Source organism: Megalops cyprinoides, chromosome 18 (genome assembly GCF_013368585.1).
Source record: "Megalops cyprinoides isolate fMegCyp1 chromosome 18, fMegCyp1.pri, whole genome shotgun sequence".
NCBI lineage: Eukaryota > Metazoa > Chordata > Actinopteri > Elopiformes > Megalopidae > Megalops > Megalops cyprinoides.
Genome location: NC_050600.1, coordinates 25,643,939 through 25,663,336, shown reverse-complemented (window position 1 = coordinate 25,663,336; position 19,398 = coordinate 25,643,939). Strand labels below are relative to the sequence as shown.

General features: G+C 43.4%; 1 protein-coding gene across 1 annotated transcript; it reads right to left on the bottom strand.

The window, feature by feature from the left end:
- Positions 1 to 527: 527 nt before the first annotated feature.
- On the bottom strand, positions 528 to 18,261 carry LOC118793271. Its single transcript, XM_036551368.1, has 18 exons — positions 18,057 to 18,261; positions 16,767 to 16,816; positions 16,431 to 16,497; positions 13,560 to 13,780; positions 12,735 to 12,818; positions 11,857 to 11,931; positions 9,457 to 9,663; positions 8,933 to 9,079; positions 7,639 to 7,693; positions 6,927 to 7,017; positions 4,649 to 4,790; positions 4,215 to 4,319; positions 3,697 to 3,787; positions 3,402 to 3,543; positions 2,982 to 3,056; positions 1,982 to 2,084; positions 1,426 to 1,535; positions 528 to 828 (listed from the first exon to the last, which is right to left on the bottom strand). Exons 1-18 carry the CDS (start codon positions 18,097 to 18,099, stop codon positions 699 to 701), a joined length of 1,938 nt encoding a protein of 645 aa, XP_036407261.1. The 5' UTR covers positions 18,100 to 18,261; the 3' UTR covers positions 528 to 698.
- Between the last annotated feature and the right edge of the window lie 1,137 nt (positions 18,262 to 19,398).

Here is a 19,398-nt window from a genome sequence, read left to right as displayed (position 1 = left end):
AGCTTAACCTACAGGTAAAGGATTTGAGCCCTCAGCTGATATGCCTGCTCCAACAACCTTCATTTTTGGTAAGTCATAGCCCTTACTTAAAAAAGTCATACTGGGATGTTATGAAAGGAGGGGGTCAGACTGCCACTGCTTTCCTCTTTGAGATCCCTGTGTTAAGGAAGGCTCTGATGAGATCATACCAATAATCCAAACTGGCCTGGACCAAGAACGCCCCATTCATTCCATCTCATTCACAGTCCTCAAGGGAAGTTGAGATTCTACCCTATGCCAGCCCTGACTAACTAAACAAGTTTTACAGAATTTAGCCAATCCCTAGTCCTTGCTTGGGAAGTGTTCTGAACATTTGTCTTTTGTCCATTAGACTTTTGGGGAGCACAGCTGAACATCCCTGCTCTGTTTATTGTGTAAAAACCCCCTCTGTAAACTGCCCTGTATCAGTAATCACTGCCCTGTAATCACTGTCCCACTGCACAGTGGTTGTAACACGGAGGTAATGCAGAATACACTTTCAGCAGGGCTCCCAAACGTCAGGCTGTCTGACACATCCCTTCACCCACCCACCCCTGCCTGAACCAAGAGGAGGCACCTGTGAGCAGGTGAACACCGAGTGTGTTTATTAGGGAGATCTGGCAAGGGGGTAGGGCATGGCAGGGGTGTGGCCTGGGAGAGGGATGGTGGGTTTGAGCAGGTCAGGGCGGGGCTGTCTGCCCCTTCACCCTGTCGATGCCCTTGTGCTCTGGAACGTGCCGGTAGATGCAGCGCTCCTTTTTGATGCAGCCCGCGTTCCTCCAGAAGAAACACTCCCCCGTCGACTTGTCCCTGTGGAGGGGGGTGAGAGGAGAGAGATAATGGGGGAGGGGACTAACAGCTCTGAATGATGACCACAATCAAACCCAGCAGGTATAATGATACTAGCACACATCCATACAAATGTATAATGGGACAGCAGTGTGATATAGTGTTAAGGACTAGGGCTCAGGGCGACATAGTGGTAAGGACTAGGTTGTCAGTTCGATTGCCTACTGGGGTAGTGCCACTGTACCCTTAGACCAGGTAGTTCACCCACAACTGCCTCAGTAAAATGCATAAAAGGACAAAATTGTAGCCTATATAAGTTGCTCTAGATAAGAGTGTCTTCCAAATGAAAATAATGTAATGTATTGTAGTGTAATGTATAAGTAAGTGGTAGTGGCAATAAGACAGATTCAGTGTACCGTAATGTGTTTAAGTCATTTCTCAATCAGAAACAGACCTGTAAGGTTTTCACCAATGTGCTTCCTTTAAGACAGGTGCTGCTAAGTGTAGGCATGACTTTATCAACACCCCAGTATATATAACTACGTTTTGGTAGAGAGGTAGCAGATGAAACCCTGAGCTGGGGCAGGTACAGGGCCTTCATGTGTGCATTCTACTCACGCCGTCTTGGGCTGCTCGCTGGCTGGCTGGCCGGCCTTCACCATACCCAAGTGTGCGTGGATTCTGTCAGGGTAGCGAACTAACAGTTTGGTCCCCTCCACCTCCAGCCCCTACAGGAGGACACAGGAAAGAGAGAGGGGGAGATGGGGGCACATGCATCCCTTTGAGTGCCTTTCCCATCATGATCAGCCACATCATCACACCAAAATCGACTCCTACTGGTGAAGACGAGCAGAATTTGGGCCTCAACACTGCAGATCAGGCTCTTAACTCAGCTTGTGGGAAAGTGTTTTCAGAAAGGCAGAGCAACACTGCTTGAACGCACCCCTGCATTGACAGATATAAAAATCTACACATGCAACAGTGAACCAGCCTTCATTACCCATCACTTACAGAAGGTCAGACAGACATGAAGTCCTGTAACTGATCGAAACCTTTCGTCAGCTTTTATCCAGTGCAGGTCTTTGGGTTATCGGTCAGACATCGCTGAGTGTCAGGCCGATGGCACGCATGTGAGAGAGCGCGCTCAGAGAAACGCAGACTCGCGCGCTCTTACGTGAATGTCGCGGATGGCCCTCTCGCAGCACTCGGCCTTGGTGTAGTTGACAAAGGCACATCCTCGGGCACGAAGCAGCTTCATGCTGTACACCTCACCTACGCTGCATGGAAAGAGGCGGGAATGAGCCGATCCAGCAGGCGCCAAGCTCTGCACTAGCCACTGCAATGCTAATCTACGCTTACACTATACACTAACCTATACCATCCTATACAGTATCCAACTGTGAAGGAGAACCTTAACCTTTCCCCCAAAACTGTCTGTTTGTTCGATTGCCAATTTGTGTAAGGATTGTCGTCTTCCCATTTTCAGCTTCGTCAATAACTGAACTCATGAATCAAGTTTATCTGAACAGGTTATTTGTATGCTAACTTTAATTGTCAATGTGTAATTTAGTTGTAGACAACCAGCCACACCTGCCTAATTAAAGGCATATTAAATACAGGTGTGTGGCTGGAGAGACACAAACACAAATCTACTCTGAATTAAGCATACTGTAGCAGTGTGGTGCAGTGTGGTGTAGTGGTAAGGAGCAGAGCTTGATTACCACATTGTACCTACCTTGCTTCACTAAAGTATCCAGCTCTGTAAGCTACTCAGGAAAATACTAACCTGTACTAAGAGAAATGTTACTACGCACTACTCAATGACTTACAATAAACATGTATGTTAAAGGTGTCTAAGTGCACTTACCTATACAACACCAGTATTTACCTATACTAAAAAAGACTGCTATACACTAGATATGTAATGAGACTTTTACTTATACTCTACACCATACTACATGCTAACCAATACTGAAGGAAACTCTTGAACATTTTCTATCAATATCACTGAGACAGTCCCCTCTTCACCATCACACAGGTATAAAATGTCTGACATATCAGCACATTCTCTAAAGCACATCCACAGTACTCTGATGCACTGCGATGGTGAATGCCTTATGTCCAGTGGTTTATATGTGTGTGGATTTGCGTGTGAATGCTCTGTGGTCACTTACACACTGAATATCCTGTGGATCAGCTTCTCGGATATCGAAGGAACCAGGTTTCCCACCCAGACGGGGAACAGAGGTCTGATGGGAGAGACTGCCGTGTTAAAACAGTGACTCTCTGGAGCGCACACATTCATCATTCATCAACATTCATTCATTCAGTACGGAACCTTTCCAAGCACCATCTGCAGAAGCCTTGAAAACAACACCAAATATGGAGAGATGTGGCTTAGCTACTGTCGGGAGTGAGGCTGCGTCCTCTTTTGTGTCATAGAAGTGGTCAGGGAGGGAAAGCTCATCTTCTGCAGTCTCTACCCGCAGACCACTTCCTCTGTTATTGGTTTCACTCTGAAATTCACTCGGTCATACACGACCGCAGTGTGACCACACTGCTGCTGCAGCTCCGACCCGCGGGGAACCACTCACGGCTGCGGTGAGTTTTTGGCAGGGCCAGACTTCACAGGGGTGCTGGGTTTGGGCGGGGCTTGCTTTGCTGTGGCGACACAGTCCTCCACCGCTGGTTGGCTGGCGCTGGCAGTGGGCAGGCTGCTGTTGAACAGATTCAAGTCTGCACAGCAAAGACAGGGAGGAGCGGCGTTAATCAGGCTGAGAGACACAGGGTCTCAGCAAGAACTCACAAAAAACAGAGCGAGAGCGTGAATTACAGTGATTCAGGGACAGAATAATCAGTGCACTATGTGACCCAGTGCCCAGCTCTTACCAGGAATATTAGAGAGTGCTTCCAGGACCTTCTCCACTGTCCCATAGATTATTAATGCATTTGAGCTCTGCTCCCTGGAGAGGCCCAGGCCCTGGTGGAAAAGCAGAGGTGCTTATTAATGTGTGGCAGACACCTGTCGCTGCTCAGATGAATCCTATTCGCTTGGGGAGCATGTTGGACTGGAACCAAAGTTGTGAGGACTTTCACTGATTGGCTGAATGCAGTCACAGTGGCGTCCTGGCACTGTTTCTTCTCTCAATGCATCTGATGCAGAAGGGCAATACAAATAAACATCTTTTCCCCCTCAAACTCCCAGAGCTACAGTTCTTCTAGGGTTTTCCCAGCTTGCAATCTGCCACACACCAAGAGAAAACACTGACAAAAAAAAAACAAAGCCCATCTTCATTTCCTTGATGTAACTCTCCATCCAGCTGTTATACCCTCTCTATTGAACAGACGTATGCTGTTTTTCAATCCAAGTGGAGCAGAGTGGAGAGTAAAGGGAGACAAACGAGTACCATGAGCTCCATGATTTGAACTGTCATCAGCTCCTGGGCAGCGTCCATGGAGGTACTGTCCAGCTTTAAGACTTCTTTAAAGGCTACTGCCGCCTCACGGTACCTCTGTGGGGAGGGAGAGAGAGATAGAGAGTGATAGGAAGGGAGGGAGGGAGGAAGGGAGGGAGCAAGGCAGAGAGGAACAGGGAGGGAGAGAGCAGGAGTGTTTGGGAGGGAAGGAGTTTCACTTACTACAGCACCAGTTAAAATAGACCCTCTGACTATAAAGATAAGGTGCTATACAACCAAAATGCAGAATTTTATAATAATGAAATACATTTCAGTAATTCAATGTTAATCCAAATGATTATTTTTTTTATTTCTGTTTTTATTAAGAAAACCAATAATAATAACTGTGTACTCTATGGCAGCAAAGAGGAATGGCGCAGGGTTACCTTGAGCCCAGCCAGCGCTCTGCCCTTCCTGTAGAGGCCTTTGATCCAATGGGGGCTCATGGTGAGAGCGATCTCTGCGTCCGTGAGGGCTCTCCCGTACTCACACATCTTCTCGTAGCAGTAAGAGCGGTTGCCAAACAGCCTTGACGTGGTTACAGACAGACAGAGTAGCCATCAAGTTTCTTACTGCCAGCGCGGCGGTCCGAGATAAAGTACCTTTCACTCTCCAGAGCAATCCATTACGATCAGTTGTGTAATAGGACCGTGTTATGTGCTCTGTGAGGCCCGACTGGGCCCAACATAAGATCATTAACAAATGTAAAGGTGGGATTATCGTGATGGTGGGACTGTTACAGTGTTACTTATTATAAAGACCTCTTACAGTGTTACTCGTTACAATGAATTGTTACACTTGTTACAAAAAAGGGTAAATGACTGCACAGTTGTCCTTGTATGCAAAGGAATGAGTCAGGAGTTTTAAGTGTGCGACAGGCAATCTAATTTCAGAGGCGAGTTCCGAGCGTCTGCTTTATGCGCAAATGTGTTCATATGGTTCATTTTGATTGAACATCTTATGCTTATGTGAATGGCCATGTAGAGTCTGCAGTGTCAGTACAGGACGTCCTCGCCATTCATGGGGCTATGTTCATTGGATTCTGGCAAAACATAAAAATCTGTGAATACTGCATCTATACTGCAGGCTACATGTACACAATGTTTGAACAACATAACACAATGCATACGTGATTAGCAGGCATATTTACGCACTAACAAAAAATATGTGTTACAATCGGTGTTCAAAATACGGGAGGTTTTTTTGGGCAGGGGGTGGGGTTGTGGATAGTAAATAAATAATGTATGTAGTGTGTGGATTGTGTCTGTAGATTGTGTTTCATAGACAATCTGGCAACTTGGGTAACTTCAGACAAACATGCAAAACTTATGGATCCGTGTATGATGATTATTCATAATAAAGTCTGCCATGCAAATTACGGGAGTTTCCCAGGAGAAACAACAAAACGGCAGGGCGCTGGCCTTGAAATCCGGGAGAAACCTGATAAAAACGGGAGTGTTGGCAGGTCTTCCCCTACGTAGCGCTCCAGTGTTATGCTGAAGTCACAGACTCAATACGCAGTATACAAGATATCATGGATGCAAGCCAAGGCAATCAACTAGGCTATACACGCTTTGCACACACATCACCAAGACTTATATCGTTAACATGACTTAGCAATTTGAAAAAACTATGTGCTTAGTGCCTAACAGAAATAAATATCATTGGTTTATTCACTGAAGTCTTGTCACTGAATCACTGGATGAAGAATGTGCTTTGTTTTATGAAAACCTGCGCACATCTTTTGACCACAAGTTTTGAATCATTGCAATGAAAAGCAAATACGTTATTTTGTGTTTATTTTTCATACAAAGTGGGATGTAATGTCCGCCTTGTGTTGGAGACAATGCAGAAATTTGCTGTGATTTCAACACTGGATTACTCGAAAACGCTTGTCGCACAGAGAAACAACTAGTATCATCGGAAAGGGTAAGTTCTGCTGTTTATTTTGATAAAGCGATAAGGACTTTGTGACTTATTCAACTGAGAAGCAGGAGTGTGAAAATGGGTGAAGAAATCAGTAAAGATATTACTTTGCAGAAGTTTGATCTGTCTTCATAACATTATTATCTTGCTATGTACAAATATGTGACTAGCATCATTACAAAGCTCCAGTTCCTCTCTTTCTTGTGATATGTGTTCCGTATGTATGCAATGACGAGTTCATGAGTAATTCAAACAAGAGTAATGGGTGTGGAGATGGACGCAGAGCTGTATGCAGATTGTAACTATGATTAAATTTGATTTAAATTCAAAATATTTTTCTAGCCAACACTTCGTCGCATAGACAGGCAACTAGCATCGTTAGTGATGAATACTTTGTGAGCAATTCAACCGAGAAGAAGGGATGTGAATTTGGATGCAGGCTGCGTCTGTCGGGCTTTAAGGGTTAAAAGACATTTTTAGTGACAATTGCAAGTGACAATATTTTGCTGCTGAGGCTTTCAGGGGGTCTCAAGTGTTAATCAAGGGGTCTCGGACCCCCCCGATACACCGAGTATTTCGCACCCGGATTACAATGCATCATGGGTGGTAGAAGTGCAGCCCGATGAGGATACAGGAAAAAGCGAATGGTCCAATGGCAAGTCTCTCCTGTGTAGGGGATGTGTCAGCATGCACAAGCAGCCAGAGGCCAATGTCACCCGGCAAAGTGTTGCCACCTACCGGAACTCTTTAGGGTTGTACTTGATTGCATCGGTGAAATACTTCACGGCCAGCTCGAAACGCCCGGCACTTGCCAGCTTGTTACCTGTGACTGGGGAGAGAGGTGTTGTTCCCTCATGTGTCTGAAACATCAGTCGCACAGACACCGAACACCGAAGTGCCTGCTTTACTACAAATGACGCCATCAACAAAACCACAACTTGGCCAGTGGTGGTATTCTGGCTTCCCCTAAGGAAATTCCATTGAGCAGTACTGGAATCATTCCAGACTCAAAGGTAAACAGTCAAAAATGCTGGCGCAACTTCAGTTTGAAGCTCTTATCCAGACTAGCTTCAAGTTGAAGCTCTTATCCAGACTAGCTTATATGATATGGAAACATACATGTAAGTGCACTACTCTGCACAGAAATCAGACCAAGGGCGTATATGTTGAATAGCAATTAACAGTAACAGTCTTAAACAATAAAACAGTACACAGTAATAAGGCATCAGGAATCATCAACCACTCTGATGTACTTGTGTAATACACAATGCGGAAACGATCACGAAACGTTTCCTGTTCTCACAGTTCAGGATGTGCCTGATGAAGACTGATTAGAGTGGCTGCAGACGCAGTGAAAGGCCGACAATGCATGCAAGCTGCATGTGTTTAGACTGTCATTTAATGCTACACGCTGCAGGGGGGCGCTGCAGGAACAGGTGAGGACTCTCACCCGCCAGCTCCATGCTCCTGAGAACCACGTCCTGCAGTTTGGGCGCAGCGCTGTCCTGTGGAAGAGATCACCGAGGCGTTCAGCTCATGCCAAATTAATAAATGTAAATGTAAGTGCCAACATCCCGCACCGCCTGCTGCAGAAACACAACCTGCAGAAACTCCCGAGACTTACCAACCCCTGTCCTGAATGCTTCACCCCAGATAAAACCTTGATTTATATCAAGATTTTACTTTAACATTTTGAGTAACAGGCTGTCACAACGACTACAATTTTTTTTCTTGCATTCACAGCAAAGGATATTTTATCATTCTACACACCTGTTGAGGCACTGCATTTGCATGCACTCAGGCTCAAGAGAAACAGTATGCAGAGCTTCCCATTACCATGTGAGGCAAGTGACACAATTCCGCTACTTAGTTAGCTACTATCTACTTCCATAGAATTCCTTTTTATCAAAATACTCTACTCTTACGTTTTTTTTTTCACCTTTACGATGACTTTTACAAATATTTCATCTCAGCTTTAAATCACACACCTTCTTTCATGTTCACTCATAATAATGCATAATTTTTCTTGTACATGCAGGTTTCATTGGTTAGCATGATTTTTTGAATGTTATGATTGTTAATGTTCCAGGTTATTTCCACAGTTACTACGACAATGTGACCGTGACATTCATTCCTACTGGTTCAAGCTGTGGTTCAAGGTGTGACCAGTCCCTTCATACACGGTCGAGCCAGTGAGCTAAGGGCACATTACCCACCCAGCTGGCTATGTGCACAGCACTTCAGCAGGCAAAGTATTGTCAGTTAGCTAACTAGCTGAGGCTGAATTAAGAGAAAATTCATTTGCCACCGCTTGTTTAATCCACCAGTTGGAGAATGAGCTTCCAATAAAACAAAAAGCACATTGCAGTCATTATTAAAACAGGCAACTTCTCTCTCGTCCTGGTGACATCACTGCCTTAGGCTTTTACCCTAAAAAATGATATGTTATGAGTCCAAAACAAAGACCCTTCAGAGAAGTGCACAGGAGGAATGCTACCAAGCCCAGTATTCCTTTGCAGGTCTTAAATGCACTGAAACACAGATAAGCTAGATAAGTAAGGCAAAATGAAAATAAATTCTGCCTCACACTCCAAGTGTGTGGGAATTATGAAACACCTGATTAGAGAGCAGTCAGGGAGAAAAGTGCCTCACACGCTGTGTTTGGGATTATGGGATTCATAAATATCCCCTTTCCTTTGAAACATATAGCTCATATTACCAAGACCATCCCTCCCCCTCCATACCTGTTGCTGGTTCTCCTGCACCTCTTTGGGTTTCTCCTTTGGCTGATTAGGCACGGTTTTCTTCTTCTCCTTTTTGGCTTTGAGCTCCAGTTTACGCTTTGCTATGATGGCTGCTTTGGATACAAAGCTGCTGGTCAGATCCAGCTCCTGCAGGGAGAAGGGAGAGGGCTGACCCATCACTGTTAACAGCAAACAATTGTTAGATGAAAATCATCACACTATGCTGGTGGTCTGCTACTGCTCTCAACTCTGTTGCCAAGAATTTTCTCACTGCATTTAGGCCAATTCTCTCAGATCATCTTATAACTGCCATTGTATCGCGTTTGTGAGAACAAAATTAGTTTTCCTGGAAAAGCGCGGCAGATATTTGAATCTGAACCACTGGAAGTGCTTAATCAGTTGTACCAAATAGACAAGAAGTCAACAGCCCTGCATTATTAAAAACCTGATTTTAATAGTGCTACTCATGTCCCAACTGAACATTTTCCCTGGGGTTTTCTCCTCCTTGTTCAGGTGTCACTTGCCTCGGGTTCACTAGCTATGCTCTCCTCTTCGCTCTCCTCTTCCTCACTCAGGTCCTTACTGCTTTCTTTTTCTAGGGGTGCTGTTGGGCCTGGTCTCTTCTGTAAAGAAGGTCCTGAGTCTTCAGGACTACTAACAACCTGTTTATTAGACTTATGATTTACATTCTCACTAAGCTTCATACTGGACTCCTCCACATGAGGGTTGTCCTGTGGAGACATGGAGGAAGTAGGTATTAAATCCTCAAACATACTCCACAAAGCAAATTCACAATGCATTTCTCACACCAGACTGCAATTCTGCTAGTAAGGGGTAATATCCTTCTGCTAAGGATCTTCTGCTAAGTAATGGCCTGAAGTTATTTACAGATTACAAGTGCACTGTAAAACATTTCATGTTGGTTAAACTTAGAAACCTAAGTTCACCTGCTGCCTTGAAAACGTGAGTAAAGTCAACTTGAAAAATACCATTGTTTCAATTCTCAAATAGTCAACACAATGAATTACTGTAAGTTTAATTTCTGAAAACTCATACAGTTGAGTTCAATATCCAAAACTTGTCATAGCGCTTTGAGTTAAAGAGAAGAAATATGTGGGCATAAGTAAATGGGGCTGTAATTGCAACTACTTATAATTTACCACTAAACTATCATACTTCAATCATGGTTTATTAGCCCTTTGTGTGACTCAAAGCTTGACACCTACTAGCAGTTGACACTTAGTAATGCATCTTTAAATAAATGTGTCATTATTCCTGACATATACAGCGGATATAAAAAGTCTACACACCTTTATGAAATTGCAGGTTTTTGAAATGTAAAGAGAGAAATAACAACAATGTAAATGTCAGACTTTTTCCATTTGTAATGTGATCTAAAATAGTTAATTATTAGGAACATTTTAAATAAAAAACTACAACACCCTGACTGCATAAAACTGCACACCCCACCCAACCAATACTTTATGGAAGCACCTTTTGCATTTATTGCAGCAGCAAGTCTTTGCGAATAAGTCTCTATTAACTTTGCACATCTGGACTTTGGAATTTTATCGCACTCTTCTTTGCAAAAACGTTCAAGTTCCTTCAGATTGTGAGGGGATCTCCTGTGTACAGCTCTCTTTAGGTCATGCCACAGGTTTTCAATGGGACTGAGGTCTGGGCTCTGACTGGGCCATTCCAAGACTTTGATTTTTCTTTTCTGAAGCCATGCCTTGGTTGACTTGGATGTGTGCTTTGGGTCATTGTCATGTTGGAATGTGAAAATCCTCTTCATCTTCAGCTTTCTGACAGAGGCCAGCGGGTTTTGTGCCAAAATATCTTGATATTTGGAGCTATTCATTATCCCAACTATCTTGACAAGAGCCCCTGGCCCAGCAGCCCCAAAGCATGATGGGACCACCACCATGCTTCAAAGTCGGTATGGTGTTCCTTGGATGATGAGCTTTATTGACTTTGCACCAAACATATCTTTTACAATTTAGGCCGAAAAGTTCAACCTTTGTCTCGTCAGACCATAGCACATTTTCCAACATGGTTTGGGGTGACTGAATGAATTTTTTGGCATAATTTAGATGGGCTTGGATGTTCCTTTTTGTAAGAAAGGGTTTCCGTCTTGCCACCCTACCCCATAGCCCAGACATGTGCAGAATACAAGAGATGGTGGTCACATGCAAGGAGTGACCGGTACCTGCCAGAAATTGCTGTAGCTCCTTCAGTGTTGCTGTTGGCCTCTTGGTAGCCTCCCTGATAAATTTTCTCCTCGTCCTCTCATTAACTTTGGAGGGTCGTCCTGATCTTTGCAATGTCTCTGTGGTGCCACATTTTCTCCACTTATTGATGATGGTTTTGACAGCGCTCCATGGTACACCCAGTGCCTTTGATATTCTTTTATATTTCTCTCCTGATTGGTACTTTTCAACAATTAGCTCTCGCAGTTTCTTAGGCAACTCTTTGTGGACCATAGCTCTCCCAGTAGGATGCAACCCCAAACATTCAAGCAAATCCTACAGCAACAGCTGACTTTAATCTGCGTTTAATCAGAATCACTTTCATTGATGGTAGGTGTATGCTATTTACCTACAGGCATGATTGTGAATGTGACTGGTTAACTTTGAACACAGCTAGAGCCCCCATTATGAAAAGGTGTGCAGACTTCTGCAATCAGGGTGTGGTAGTTTTTTTATTTAAAATGTTCCTAATAATTAACTATTTGTTTTTTCTCTGAATTTTTGTTTGTTGGAAGATCACATTACAGATGGAAAAAGTCTGACGTTTACATTGTTGTTATTTCTGTCTTTACATTTCAAAAATTTCATAAGGGTGTGTAGACTTTTTATATCCACTGTATGGAAAAATGCAGTTATAAAGTTAAAGTACGTTCTGGTGGAATTGTTAACACTTACCTTTATATCTTCTTTTTTAATAGCATTTTCTTTTTCCTTTTGTAATCTTTCTTGACGTTTTCGTTCTTTCTGTTTCTGTAGAAGACAGGACAAATGGCAAAACATTGGGAAAAACACTGCCTCTGAAAAATATCATTTAAAACCCTCCCATATTCCTAGCCTGTCAGAGGTTAGCATAGGAACTTCTTTAGTGGTTAAGGGCCAACAGCTGCTCAGGAAAAGTAACAGAGCAGAATCTAAACAGTGTCATATCTGATGCCTGCCACTATTCCTGCATTGTTTCAAGACTGCTGTATCCTGCTACAAGTTCTGAGACACCATGTTTTGAGATGTGAATTGATTCTGATAATTCAAATATTTGAAAGGATGAAAGGATGAGAAGAATAGAGAGTGATCAACAGAGCAGTTTTTCCAGTCTTTGACCACTGGTCCCATTTCATATCAAGTGGCCCTATCACCTCTGCATTTGTACCGTACCTATACTGTACACACATTGTGGTTGTCAAACAAGCATAAATATACTTGTTTGACAACCACATTGTGTTATGTACAAGGAAATTGCTATCAAGATACACTGTAAATACACCCTTAGAAGAAGTGGGACCCAATACATGAGGTACCACAAACCGTACAGGTCATGAGGCCCCTACCATGGCAAAAATCATTTGGCCTGTGTACGTACACAGTGGTTTTTATGAAGGCACACTGTAAATGTGGGACCCAACACACATGGTACCAATCCCCTCTAATGGCTAAGATCATCTGACTAAGCTCAGTCCGTCAACGCCAATGCTACCACTTTTCTGGCACTGGGCTGGCTCCCTGGAGAAAGGGGACAGGTCTACCGCGAAGGCTCCACTTTTGTCTGCACACCTCACCATTTTTTTAAGCCTTTTTTTCTCAGCCTTTTCTTTAAGTCGCTCCTCCTCATCTACAAGTTCCCGGGCATTCCTTTCCGCCTCCTGGAAAATGGGAGAACAAGGCCTTTGTGATGTCAGCTCTGGGACCACCCTAGCTATGAACTGTCTATCAACCTACTGTAGTCTGTATTACCATAATATGATCCATTACAGACCTCTTCCCTGAGAAACTTTTCTTCTTAAGCAAATTGACAGGATTTGCCTTAGTCAGTGCTGTTACCTTTGTGATTCATTTCATTGCAGCTTTTTTTTTTTTACCCCACCCACAACTGATCCCAATGAATCACTGCAGGTTCAAAGCTGTACAGAAGGGACTTTTTTCCAAAAACTGTTGCATAAAAAACCATGTTACTGACACGGCTAACTCTGGTTGTCTCTCTGTCGGCATGCACCTTCTGCACACTGTAGCAAAGGCTACCTGTACTTCATAATCAGCACCTGAATGAGGCTGTGCCTGCATTCCAAATTACATACTACACTCTCGTGTACTTGGTAGTACAGGCTTTCACAAACGAGTGCATACCACCATGTACTGAGAGCCCAAAAACGGTCAGATTTAGAATGCACTTTACATCATCGCTGTGCCATGACCTTTGACCTTGTGTATGTTGAGTATATATACTCAACATACACATGCCATTCCAAAACAAATTCCATTCCAAAACAAGTCTCTTTCAGACGAATCAACATTTTAAGTGATTCTTTTCATCAAATGCGCTGGAAAAAAACCTCTTGTTATGAACACCTAAACACAAATTAGTCCGTAGTGCCGCAGAAGCTCACCTCGGGGTCAATTATTGTAAATCCGGGTCTATAAGGAAAGAGGGGACAGCGGGGGGGGCAAGGTGGATGAAGGCTCCTGGCCTTCGTCGCGGCTCGTTCTAGAAAATTCCGGGAGTATCCGCAGTATGCTTTTCTGCTGTTACCATCTTCATAATCACTGTCAACGTCTGTATTATCATCATCATCATTGCTGACATAGTATTCCTCTGTAAAATCTAAACCTGAAAAGAAAGGTTCATTAGCGTTAGCGTATATTAGCACGACCTTTTCAAGCATCTACACACAACCCCAATGTATGCTTTAAAGACAGAATGCAAATACTCAGATAGTGTCCTTCAACGGTGTCCAAGCACAACAGCACAAAGCACGCCCGCTACTTTTTCCACAATAGCGCTATTGCTGCTGGAATCATGGAATGGAACTCTGGCATTTCAAAATGGCATCAAACCATTTCCATGGCAAAGTATGTTGCCGCACGGCCACTTTTATAAAAGGGATAGAAAAGGCAACACCGCTGAGTTGTTTTAGCCAATATAAGGACAGAAGGGTTTTCACACTGACGTTTAGCTGCACGAGGCAGGGAGCACAAATTCATGCAGCTCTAACAGTATCTGTGCTTGTTTGTATGCCCTGTTCAGCACTGGTGCGATTATTGTATTGTTTCAAAAATGTGTAAATGAAAATGTGCCCTTGACATTAATTCTGGCTTGACCACAGGGGGCAACAGTGTCTGGGTGCTCCTGAATCACAGAAGACAACTCCTGAAAGGTGTCACTCACTCTGCTCCGAGAAGACTCATTATGTGATGACAAACTACTGTTTCAATGTAGTTAGACTGCTTATTTTGTCTTTACTGCTGACGTGTGTCTCTGTGGAAGTTTTGAATTGTTGTGCTGTCAAATACAAACACATTCTATGTTAGCAGACTGGGGAGAACAATAATAAATAAATAAAACATAAATAAAAGAACAAGACATAAAGGACATAACAGAACAAAATGCAGAAAAATGGAACAAAAATTAAACAGAATTAGATTTTATTGATTTATTTGTTTTTAATGGCACAGTTGTGACCCCTGGAGACGAGGAGTGATCACGAGAGTGAACCCTGTCCGTGTGGTTTTGTTTTGCCTGGTTTTGAATTACACAGGTCAAAACATGCAACGCACCCCAGCTGCAAGTGATTCAGACTCAGCGCTACGGCCGAGCCAGCCCACAAGTTGCCATCTGCCACTTGTCTGAATTACATGGTTTATTTGTTTAGTGGGTGCCCTCATGCAGAACCACTTTATGGATATGAGTATAAGATGCAACATATTTTTATACTGTGTGTATGGACCATTTGTGCTTTAATAAAGGTGTATGTGCACACTGCACGAACACGTCCTTGGATCCTGGAATATTCTGGACTAGTGAGATAATGCATTTTTTCATGCTCTAAAGGGTAAAAAAGTGCTGACTGAGACTCTTTAGTTGGAAGGAGGGCCCAGTTGTGACACTGAAAGTGGACACTTGAATTTGAGGGATGTTGCGTGCTCTTGCCATTGCACAGTCACAACAAAGTTTAAGAACCCTACATACTTCCAACACACTATCCATTTATTTCCAGTAAAAGCGAGCCTGGTTCCCTTGACATGGAGTTCGCTGTGCAAGTTTGTGTAGCTACTGCTCTGCTTCCTGCAGGCCTTTGTGCTTGATGTGGTATTCCCCCCAGTCCAGCCACCTGGACCCCTGTTTGACCTACATACTCATCCGTCTCTCCAGGCAGTGAACTTGAGGTCTTGAACTCCACGTGTCTGGGCACCTGTTGGCTTTTGTCACCTGCGGCTGACTGCCTGTTTGCCTGCAATCGTGGACAACAGCCAACAACTGTCTTTCCCAGCATGCTTTGCAGCACAGGTATTTCACACTTGAACCTTGTGTTTTTCTTACTGTTGATTTCACTGTCATGTCCCCAGGCATTAGTCTGAGTGCTGCTCGCAATTCTCTAAATTTTTTTGTGCTTCTATTTCTGTAGCCTGTAACATAAAACGTTAGCTTTCCACAACAGATGTTAAGTTGTTTAATGGTAACATTTGCTATGAGATTGCCAGCCTGGCTTGCATACATTCAGCGACAACAGCATGCTTAACTGAGATAAGTATGTACAGTCCACCCCCAATGGCAGAGAGGAGCACCATCTATCATCTGCCTGTTCACTCACATATTAATGAAAGAAAAGCATACTACTCGCTGACTAGGCAGGTGAATCAGCCGCCACTTCTGAATACATTATCACAGTCTATACTACAGGTGTCACCAGGCCTGGTAGGTGGGTGGTGGGGAACACCAGCTGAATCCAAAGTCAACAGTGCAGACTACCTGTCACCTCACTAGAGGGTGGTCTCTCTGACTGAGAACACTGAAAACCATCACTGAATGGCTCCCTCATAAATCCTGTAAACATAAATAACCATGTTAGATGAGATATGAGATATTGCAAAGAATTTAGATGAAGAGGGAGGAAAACATGTGTGTTTCTGTCTAAGGCTAACAGATATGTCACCAGGTCTCAGAGGACTAACAAACCACACTTCCATCCTGGATCACACGAGTCAACCGCTAGCTTCCCCATGTTACATTCTGACTAATATCCACTGTGTCCAAATCTTCTCACCCCATTTATGAAATGTAGACCTCATTTTGCAACACATCTCTGAGTCGCATGTCATATACAGCAGTTTCTGAATCTGAATATAATTAGCTGTGTACAATGCACCTGACCCACTTATTCACAATATAATTCTGATCTTTCATGTTATCAAGACTGGGAAGCACAATAGAGTAATCAACATAATTGGTACATTAAGAATATTCTTTGAAAATCACTTACCAAAAAATCCATGTTGCAAAGCATCAAATCCAATTGACTGTACCCTTATTAAATCCATCATGGTTTCCTGATGCAGTAAAAGGGAATGGAACAATCACTTTATTGGTTCTCAGTGAAGTCATAAACTGAGTCAAGAACTGGCAAAAAAAAGTTGTCAAACGAGGATTCAAGTCTTTTTATAACTCAGTTGGCACAGTCAAAACAAAGCTTCTCGAATATCATTCATAGTACAAATGATGAAATGCAGTGTAACATAAAATTTAGGTACTTCACGAGATAAAAGAGTAAAAGATAAAATATGCATTCACGCAAAGGGTGGAAGTGGCGAATACTCACGTAAGCATGCATGATGTGCGGGCCATATATTTCGGCAGCATCACGCGGACCTGCGACAGAGTGAGAGAGACTTGGTCGGAGCTTCCAACTGTCACCTGCTGCAACTTAAACCGTTGGAGAGGAGACGGCAGGAAATCAAAACTGAAACAAATCTGCCGGAGACGTTCGATATGCTCTCCCTTCAGTTTACCTGAGGGATGGCTCTGTCCTTACACGCAGCAACGCCGAGACAGCGAAACAGAGCGGTTACAGAAACCTTGATACCTACAACTTCGTGTCCCACCGTAAACCTTTGCAGCCATGCAGCAACTTCATTTCACCGTTTCCTTCCCCGCACTGGATGACATTTACCCGAACTGCAAGTATTGTTTCCTTTTCCGTAACATTTGAGGAGCATACGTTTTTGGCGAGTTTCTGTCATGGGTGGCAGAGAAGTTGTCACTGGCTGTTTCCACTTTCGTCTTTGGACTATTTCAAAGGCAATTCCAAAATCAGATACGTTGACACAAATGTTTGGATTAAATATTGGACACTTCGGGTCTAAATTGGTGATTTTTTTCTTTGCAGGATAACACCGCTACTATCCTATGGTTGGGCTCTTGGAACATCGAATTACCTGCTTTCAACTAGAAACGCTGCAGTCCTATCATCCCTCGATGACAACTGTCAGATCTGATTTTGTAATGGATGGTGGCCCCAAGGAAAGAAATAATTCCGCTAGCGAGCAAAGCTTTCTTGCCAAAATGATTAAAGCGTATCATTCAGGTATCACCACCTTAGTTAGACAGTGTAATAGGTAACTGGTTTGTATTGCTATTACCGTCCCTAAGTCAGCCAATTAGCCAGCTATGTCCAAACTGGCTAGGATCTATGCTACCTAACTAATGAATCACCAGCCTTCTTTCCTCACACGGATCTGCCATCTAGATAGCCAGTGTGCGTGGTCCCTCAGCCCTAGTCCACTGTTACATGACATCAGCAAACTCTTCGTGCACTAAGTAGCTAGTATTTCTCCTTGCCAGCTAGGCTAGCGTGGTTTCACCATATGCTGCGCAAGAGGATAACGGTTGCTCCACAGAGGCCACGGGTATTCTCATTGCCATTGGTTGTTTTAACTGATTGAAACGTGCTATGCTCAGATTGCTGAGTGTAACAACAACAAAAGCATGGCTCACACATACCTAAGTTGCAGACTACATTAAACCCAAAGCGGTAATTCGTGCAGTCTTCAGCATTTCATTTTCAATAACGAAGTTGGCAATTAAACAGTTGCTAGTCTAGTGTACTTACCCGGACCAAAATCTTTGCTGACAATATCTTTGCGGCGAGACATTTTGTGCTCCGGGCGGATAATATATATATATATATATTTTTAATTAAAATACCAGCAAATGCAGAGGTTTTTTTCAAACCTTTTTCTGGTGCACTGTTTACTTTTTAGAATCATTGGCACCTCCTCCAATCCACAACGTTCTCATATCTTTGCTTTTCTCTGATTCTGAAGCACAGTTCTTCTTCAGTGGTTTATGGAGCATATATGTGAATATCGCCATCTACTGGGTTGGAGTGGATATTGAAATGTCGCAGAGTGCTATTACAACCGTAATACCGATACAAAATTATTACCTGAAACATTCGAGTTGAAAAGCTGATTTCCCGGAATTCCACCCGTTAAACTGGAAAACAAATGAAATGGAATTGCGAGAGGACTGTTACTATAGTCGCATAGTCAAGTTATGTTTTAGAAAATGTAATTTGCCTTCGAAGAACTAAATGGATTACAGATAAAAATCAGTAATCTCATACACTATATGGACAAAAGTATTTGGCCACACCTGTTTTTCAGGGTTTAGGCTAGGCCCCTTATCTCCAGTGAAGGGCAATCTTAATGCTTCAGCATACCAAGACATTTTGGACAATGCTATGCTTCCAACTTTGTGGCAACACCTCCAAGAACTCATCCAGCCCTACACACCAGCCCGACCCCTACGCTCAGCAGCAACTGGACGCCTTGCTCCCTGCATGGTCAAGGCAGGAGGTGCTCGTTCTGCCAGACATCGGCGTTTCGCCTACATCGCTCCCCAGTGGTGGAACGAACTCCCGGTCTCGCTACGGACAGCTCCTTCACCCCAGTCCTTCAGACGGGGCCTGAAGACGCACCTCTTCAGACTCTACCTGGACTGACCCAGCACACAATTGCTGCCCCCCCCCGCCCATCAGTGCTGTCGTAAATTGCTGTGCTTTTTTAAATTGTGCTTTTAAATTTTGTCTCTTGTTGCCGCCTTTACCCTGACGCTCATTGTGCCGTTTGAAGTTGTTGAAGTTTGCCGTTCGAAAGTATATCGTACTAGTTGCCCTTTAGGCTGTAATTGTAAAAATCTGATAGTACTGCGTCCTCAAACAGACCTTGCTCTCAGCTGAGAACTGTCTCATTGTGGAACTGTACACATCCTGTCCCCGTACTGTCGCTGTACCTACTGTATGCACTTTTGTAAGTCGCTTTGGATAAAAGCGTCTGCTAAATAAATAAATGTAAATGTAAATGTAAATGCAACAGTTTGGGGAAGGCCCTTTTCTATTCCAACATTACTGTGCCCCAGTGCACAAAGAAAGGACTATAAAGACATGGTTT

Excerpts from the sequence above, each read along its gene's own strand:
- LOC118793271 (XM_036551368.1), bottom strand. The coding sequence starts at position 18,099 with ATGTCTCGCCGCAAAGATATTGTCAGCAAAGATTTTGGTCCGG. Across the intron at positions 16,498-16,766 it reads CGCACATCATGCATGCTTAC|GAAACCATGATGGATTTAAT; the intron begins GTGAGTATTCGC and ends TTACTGCATCAG. Across the intron at positions 4,320-4,648 it reads GAGCGCTGGCTGGGCTCAAG|AGGTACCGTGAGGCGGCAGT; the intron begins GTAACCCTGCGC and ends CCCTCCCCACAG.